Below are 8,463 nucleotides of genomic sequence, written 5' to 3'. Positions count from 1 at the left end.
ATGGCAGGTCCAATTTGAATGTTCAGTTAGTGAGAAAACAAATAACGACCAAGGCTCAAATGTGGAAAATAATTCAGTTACAGTGCCTACAACCAGTCTCGGCTTTGATATCCTGACAGTCAATTAGTTACAGTGCCCCAATTTGAATAAATTAATGATCCGAATAAAAAATCTTAAAGGTCTCATATGAATTTAGGGTCTAAATTTAAGTTATTAAATATTTAATACTATTTCAGACAATAAATTTAGTAAAACGTCATCCTAATTAGGGCTGTGCAGAAAAGGCTCTGACCCGATCCGTCCTTATGAACCGACCCGACCCGACCGATAAAAAGTGGGTCGAACGAACTTGGGGATCAAACCCGCTAACTATCGGTTTCGATCCGACAATCACAAACCTTATGCCATCCATCCCCAAATCTCAAACCATACTGCCATCACTCTCGTTTTCTCTCTGTTATCCCCTAAGTCATTGTCGCCGGCGAAGTCCGTGCCTTGCCTGCGCTGCGGCTACGCGATAGGGTTGACAGTAAGCCAAGCTTGCGAGGTCGGAGGCATAATTTCGTTGGGCCCTATTTTCTTCGATGCGCTGTAGACTCGGACAGATCCGAAGGAGAGTGAAAAGGAAAAACTCATTCAACAGCACAAAACTCCAACCTTTCAGATATTAAATCCAAACGTAGAAATGGAAAACACTATGACTCTCTAATCAAAAACCGATTAGACACAAAACAACGTCAATTTATTGGCAAAGAACTATTTGGATCTCTACCCCATCTTTCGGTGCTTCCTCTTCAACCTCCTCATGCGCTTCTTTTTCCACTGTGAAACCAAAGAGCAAACCCCATAATGAGATTAGGAAAATTAAAAAACGATTTGGAAACCCTAGTAGTTCCTTGGCCCTACAATCAAATCTTACATTGGCCTTCATGGTGATTCCATGTCTAAGTTCCTTCTCACCCTCGCTTTCGAAACCCTAGTAGTTCGGAGTAGGCTGTGCAGAGAACGATTTGGAGGCTTTGATAGAATTTACAGCAATTGGAGAAGAAACCCATGTATAGGCTTGAGATTGTTGTACGAAATCTCGGGCCTGGGTTTGGATTAGAGAAGAGGAGAAGCCGGCGGGGTCGAAGGTGAAGTAGAGAAGGTCACCTGAGGTGATTCCGAGGGAGATTCAGAGGGAGTGCAAGGACGCCTCGGGTGAGGAGGCCTGGAGGCTCATCCTTGCGATTGAGAGAGATATGAAGAGAAAGGGAAGAGGAGATTGATTGAGAGAGGGTTTCTTGAAGTTGCGATTTGGAAGCTTTGAGAGAATTTACAGCAATTGGAGAAGAAACCCATGGGATTTCAAAAGACATTTCTGGAGATTGGTCGATATCAAACGGGTTGACCCGACTAGAGTCAGGTCGGATTCTTCTATGTTAGCATGCATGTCGGTTCGGGTCAGGTCGGGCCCAAATCAAGCACGGTTTGGTCGGGTTGCAGGCCTAATCCTAATAGCCCAATTCCATTTCAGAGCACCAAAAATTAAAAACTATAGACTAAAACCAGCGATATTAGTTACTGTTTCATAACTAACGTGGGCCCGTGGGGATGAAAATAAAGTTGGGGAAGGAAAGTTTCTGAGACTTGGGAGCAACACATACCAGATCGTCTCTCAATAAGACTTGTCGAAGGTCGTGGGTCATGGCTAGAGCTTGTCAAGACCCAGACGTGACAGAGACTTTTAGCTCAATCGTAGAAGAAGAATATGTCCTAAGCCCACGAGTGGTGAGGATCTTGGACAGAGTTCGGGATGCCCATCAACTAATATATCACGGGTATATAAAATATAGTCGAACCCATTACTTGGCTGAACGTTTTTTGTTAGTATATAATCGTTATTGTAAATATATAAAGAAAGTATTTTTTTAATTCATCCCCAGACAAAAAAGAAACACTTTCGTAGAAAAAAAGATTTCCACATTGAGATTGAGACACACACACATGTATGCATATATATTCAATTTATTTTGTAAAGAGAAGTACTACATGTTGTGAAAAAAAGAATCCAATAAAAGTAAAATAAAACAATAAATCAATCATACGACACAAATATTTATGTGATTTGGCAACATTTCTACATCTACGGAGCTACAAAAGATTTTATTAACTTGAGGAATGACAAAATACACTTTGGTACGAAATACATTGTTTCAGACCGACCATCATGTTCATACTAAATATTATATATAAAAATATTTATATTTATATAGTGTTGTACGGTGCATACCCTAATTTTACAATTACTAGGTTATTCGCTTGAGTGGAGTGTCGAGCGAATTCTCTGATTGAGTTTCACTCGAGCGATTTTCGAGTCACAAACAAGATTAAAAGATTTTATTGACCCATGCCTGCCCTCGATGGCCTAAGCCTTATTGAAAATCCAAAAAAACCAAAAAATCGTGATGAATTCTTTGAGGACCAGGTTATCAAATCGGAGTGCTACAAGAATAAACCTATATCCACTAACTCAACCCTATAGTCACAAACAGATTCTATAAAAGTAAACCTACAGACTGATGTAGCTTCATATGATATGTTAGATTTATTTTTACAATAAAAGTAATTTTAAAATATACATACCACATCAAATCATGTCAGTTTGTGATTTATTTTTTTAAAATCTTTTTGCAAGTAAAACATTTATCTTTAATAAGCTCTAAAATATACATAAACTAGAATTTGAAAAGTTGTTTTCTTTAATTGAAGCGAAAAAGCTAAACAAGAACCGTTGATATATGAGTAATATAAGGATTCTGTTACTATACCGCCCAGCTTTGACTATTGGGCATGTTCTTGGTGCAAATTGCACTTTTTTTATTTTTCTGCTTTTAATTTTTCATATTTTTTAAACATCTTTAAATACTTTTAAAAAATAAAAAAATATATCAATGCACTAATAGTAAATTCCTTAATTATTAAGAAAAAAAAATTTTAAAAATTAAATTAATAAACAATTAAAATGAGGAAGCAAAACCATGGGATATACTATTATTTTCCGATAGTATAATTGGAATATTTAACGATTGCTACTCCTATATATGTAGTCGGATGACAATATTTCTTTCCCTCAAGCCTCATTATATGATTTTAATCGAAGAAGTTCTTCGTTCGCTTTAACACAGCTATGAATTGGATAAGTTTTGTAGATATCAACCCCTCTTCTTATTCTTATTCTTATTCGACATATATGAGTGATTAATCTATATCGGCCAGTCTTAGCCCCGTTTGGATAAATAAGTGAGATGAAATCATCTCATCTTATCTAATTTTAACTAATAATTTCACTACCGAACATACATCGAACATCCAAAATAAAATTGCTCATTATCCCGCTACTAAAAGTTAATCACGCATGCATGGATATATGGTGTTAATATATACGATCTCCATCCATGCAAGTACTGATGATTGATCACTTCTGCTTTCACTACTAAAACGGAGCTTTTTCACGCTTTTAACACTCTACCAGTCCAAGGTACCATCATTTACACCCTTGAATTTATAAGCAAGCATCAACTCACACCCAAACACATGCATAATTATAACAACGTAGAAAGTAGTAGACCGAGAAGACATGAAAATTCAATTGAAAACCCAAAAGAAAAATCACTTCTCTCCTATACCAATCCCCCCCACAATTTGAAAAGTTAAAAATAAAAATAAAAAAAGAAAACCAAGTAAAATTAAATATCATATTATATTAACATTAATCCACTGCTGGCTTTTGTGCCAAAGGAATTTCACCACCACCTCCGCCACAACTAACCACAGTATCACAACCACCACTGTCCGCCAAGTTCTCGAGTAGTTTCCTCTTGGGCTTTGCTTCTTGCAGCATCAACACAACATCTCTCATGGAGGGCCGGTCTGCCGGGTTACGACTGGTGCAAAGCAATGCAATTCTAAGCATTTGCATCATCTCCTCCCTGACAGGTGCACACGAAGCCCCGGCGTTCTTGTCCAAGACGTCATTGATACCATCCTTGGTCTTTATCTTAGACCTCACCCAATCTACAATGCTGTTCCCATCTCCAAATTCAGCATCCACTGATCTTTTACCGCTTAAAATCTCCATCAACACTACCCCAAAACTATATATATCACTCTTTTCATCAACTTGCAGGGTATAAGCATATTCTGCAAGAAAGTAACAAACTTCAGTGCATCCCACAACACTTTCATATTATTATTAGACCCAAAAAAAAAAAAAAAAAAAAAAACTTTGACTTGTGAGAACTTGCACCGTCCGATCAGGGTTCATATCCAGGACAAAGTTTTTACATGGGGTCCAGTTAATGATGGGTAAATCTTCCAAAAAACGACTTGTGGAAAAAGAAAAGTGAAAATAAAGAAAAAGGGGCAGTCACGCGCAATAGCGTGCAATGCAATGAGACAAGGGTTTGGGAAAAATCACCCCCCGGCACCTAAAGGGGAAAAGTCCACCGGCCTGATCGAGCTATTGCGCACCACGTCGATTCCGCAGGCGCTGGCTCAAATGCCATGCTACTTGACTTTACCCAAAACGCATTCACTGTACCTAGAGCTAGAAATTGACCACGCTTTGAAAATCCTTTTTTTTTTTTTTTTTTCTATGCTTAGTTATTGTTTTTGGCCATCCTGATCCAGTACGATTGCACTAGTACTTGAAAACGACCATTTTTTTGTCTGTTTCTAATTCGTTTTTTATTATTAGAAGAAATTAATCCTTGTGTAAATTTAAACATCAACTTGGCTTTAATATCGAATCCTATGACTTTGACAAGTTGAAGAAGCAAAGGCGCAAGTAACATAACTTGGCTAGATCTCGTCACCCCAACAAAAAGAACTTACCCGCCAACATTCTAAAAAACTGTCCAACATATCTCACACCAACACTTATCAAGCCCAGTAATATATATATATATATATATATATATATATATATATATATTTTCTAAATAGGTAATATATAGCATGCTTTGGTCACACAACAAAAGGAACAAAAAAAAAAAAAAAAAACAGTAAATCCGACCAAAGAAAAAAAGAAAACGCACCTGGCGCAATGTAACCATAGGACCCGGCAATCACCGACATGGACTCGTCGCTTTGGATGAGCTTTGCGACACCAAAATCCGCCACTCTGGCCTCCATCTCAGCGTCCAGCAAAATATTACTGGGCTTCAGATCGCGGTGCACGATCACTGGGTCACAGTCGTGGTGAAGATAACAAATCCCCTGAGCTACCCCGAGAGCAATCTTGTACCTGGTAACCCAATCAGCCACCAAATTTTCGCCCTTATTATTGGAGTGCAAAAGATCGTCCAAATTGCCGTTGGGCATGTACTCGTAGAGCAGCATGGTGCACTCCCTGTTGCTACAGCACCCTAACAATCTCACTATGTTCCTGTGCCTCACGTTTCCTAACACGTCAACCTCCGCCAACACTCCTCTGCTCCTCCTCACGTTGTCCTTATGCTTTCCCCACAACTTCTTAACCGCTATGATCTCGCCACCTGGCATCTCCGCCTTGTAAACTGTCCCCGTGGACCCCATCCCCAGTATCTTATCCGTCGTGGACAAACATTCCAGCACGTCATCCGCCGTGAAGTTCAACCTCTGGAACGCGGTCAATCGCCACGGCCCGATCTCGCGCTCGTTGTTGAATCGACGGCTGTAATTCGCATGGAAGCACCGGGTTCCGGCGGCGAGTACGAACAGGCCGATTCCAAACGCCAACGCAATTATCCACACTACGGCCCCAGCCGTCCGCTTGGGCTGTTGCTTCTTATCCTCATCGACGTGAGCTGCCCACGTGTCGGCCGCACACGGCTTCTCCAATATCCCTCCGCAGAGACCCTCGTTCCCCGAGAATGACGACGGATGGAGGCTCGGGAATATCGTACCGAACGACGGAATCGGTCCGGTTAGCAGGTTGTAGGAAACGTTGAAGCTTTCCAATGTGGTGCAGTTACCGAAATTGGAGGGGATCGTCCCCGTGAGGAAATTACATGCAAGGTCGACCTCAGTGATCGAGGGGAGGGTGGAGATCTCCCAGGGATTATTCCTGTGAGTGAATTATGGCTTAGATTGAAATACAGAAGCCTCTCGCAATGGCCAATATCCCAAGGAATGGAACCGTTGAGAGAGTTTCCTTGCAGCTCGATCTTGTACAGGCTTTTGCACCCGATGAAGTCCGGGATTTTCCCGATGAGGTTGGCGGATCTGGCAGAGAAGATCATCAAGTTCGTGGCGTTCCATATGTTGTCTGGTAAAGCGGAGTCAAACTGGTTTTGTGAGATGTTCAACTGCTCCAATTTCACGGCATTGCCTATATCGTGCGGGATTGGCCCAGTGAAATTGTTCGCGCTCAGGTCAACGAAGGAAAGGTTTGGCAAGGACCCGAAACCGTAAGGGATGGAGCCGTTGAGCTGGTTGTTTTGAACCCGAAACCGATACAAAGTAGTGCAGCTTGTTAACGTTGTCGGGAGCTGACCGACGAGCCTGTTGGAGAAGAGAATGAGGTTGGTCAACTTGTTTCCAAGGCAAAGGTTCGGTGGAATTGAACCGGTGAGCGTGTTGGATGACAGGTCAAGCTTCTGTAACTTGGCGTTGGACCCTAGCTTTTGTGGAATAGTACCGTTTAGCGAGTTGCTCCATAAGAGTAACGTTTGGAGGTTCGGTAACTCCCCGATACTTTCCGGTATTTCGCCGGTTAAATTGTTCTTCAATAGGCTCATCAAGGTGAGTCCCTCCAAGGCAGCCAGTTCTTTAGGGATCGTTCCCGAAAGCCGGTTATCGGACAAGTCCAGAGACTTGATTGCTTTCAAATTACCCAAACTCGCCGGGATTATGCCGGAAATCCGGTTCTTGAAGAGCAGCAAAGCCTCGAGCATCGAAAGTTTTCCGAACTCGGGTGCAAGAGTACCAGAGAGATTGGCGTTGGAAATGTCCAAGTACTTAAGATTCGACAACCGCGAGTATTCCACGGGTAAATCGCCTTCGAACTCGTTGTAACCGATCTCCATGTGCTCGAGCTGCGTCAAGAAACCTAACTGTGACGGTAGCCGACCGCTTAACAAGTTCCCATGCAGGTAGAGAAACTTGAGCCTCGGGAAATTACCATAGCTTGATGGGATACTACGTTCGAAGTAGCTTCCGCCAAGGTTAAGCTCCTTCAGGAACCGGAGGTGGACGAGGTCTTGTGGAAGTGGGCCGGTGAAGCTGTTACTGTAAGCGTTGAAGAAGCGCAAGAACTTTAGCCTGGAAATCCCAGGTGGGAATGTTGAGTTGAAGTTGTTGTGGTTGATATCTAGGGTCTTCAGTTCCGATAACTCGAAAATGGATTGTGGAAGAGGTCCTTCGAAGTCATTTCGGCTCAAGTTCAAGTGGGTTAAGCGTGACAAGTACCGGATTTCGGGCGGGATGGGGCCGGAGAGATTGCGACAAGAGAGGTCGAGGGTGGTGACTTGTGCGGTTTTGGGTGGCATTTGACGCCTGACCAGGAACACCAAACTGGGTCGGCTTGGGAATTAGTGTGAATGGAGAAGGCCGGGGTCGGGTCCCAGTCAAGGAAGGTGGAGAGCGGGTCTCTGAGAGAGGATTTGAGAGAAAGAAGAGAGAAGAGCTGGAGAGGCACAGGCCTGGGAGCTGCAGAGAAGACTGGGGAGGCTCGGAACGACAAGATCAAGAATGTGATCAGAGATAGAAGAAGAAAAGGAGGAGGAGGAGGAAAAGGAAGTTTCATGGCCATGGTGGCGTCGTTGTAGGGGTTGGGGTTGAGAGCTGGAGGGTGGTGCTATTAAGGGAGAGGGGAGGTTTAGGTTTTGAAGAGGGAGACTAGAGGGCCTTCTTTTTCGGAGTGCTGGGTGCAGAGTGCAGAGGGTGTTCCATGATGATGATGATTTTGGGTGGGTTTTGTTGGTGGGTATAAAATTAAAGAGAAGAAAATTAGGGTGAGAAACTACAGAAACCTCTACTACTGCTCTCTGTTCCTCTACCAACATATATATCTCTCTACCTCTGATCTCTACTGCCGCTTCTCTTTATTACTCTCAGACACACTCACATCTCTTGGCTCTCTTTATTTTGATGTCTCGCCAGTATTCTTCTACCTTTGCCTGATCTCCCCTATACTTTTGGTTTCCTTGGAATTCTATTTACTTTTCTTTTTGCATCCACTTTTCATCATTCCTTGTTTCCCTTTAACTCTCTGGCTGCCAATTTGATAAATTTGTTTAACAGTAGTGTCCATGTCTCTCACAGGATCCAAGAAAAGTCAATTCAATTTCCCACCATAGTGAGAGTCATCCACGTCACAAATCTGTTCCTCCTTTATTTATTATTTGTCTACACTTTTTATTTATTTATTTTTGTATCCTTCTTCAAGAGTTCTTCATTATTCAGGTGAAATTCGAGTCGATGGGATCATACGAGGCAGGT

At 42.2% G+C, this 8,463-nt stretch overlaps 1 protein-coding gene across 1 annotated transcript; it reads right to left on the bottom strand.

The window, feature by feature from the left end:
* Window positions 1-3,521: 3,521 nt before the first annotated feature.
* Window positions 3,522-8,179, bottom strand: LOC121249719 (leucine-rich repeat receptor-like protein kinase TDR). The gene is given in 4 exon segments (XM_041148488.1): window positions 3,522-4,182; window positions 5,079-6,083; window positions 6,086-7,507; window positions 7,510-8,179. Coding segments are annotated over 4 exon segments (3,123 nt in total). The 5' UTR covers window positions 7,775-8,179; the 3' UTR covers window positions 3,522-3,751.
* Between the last annotated feature and the right edge of the window lie 284 nt (window positions 8,180-8,463).

The sequence above is a fragment of the Juglans microcarpa x Juglans regia genome, chromosome 2D (genome assembly GCF_004785595.1).
Source record: "Juglans microcarpa x Juglans regia isolate MS1-56 chromosome 2D, Jm3101_v1.0, whole genome shotgun sequence".
Lineage (NCBI taxonomy): Eukaryota > Viridiplantae > Streptophyta > Magnoliopsida > Fagales > Juglandaceae > Juglans > Juglans microcarpa x Juglans regia.
Note: the sequence above shows the minus strand (reverse complement) of the source record. Positions and strands in the feature narration are given on the sequence as shown.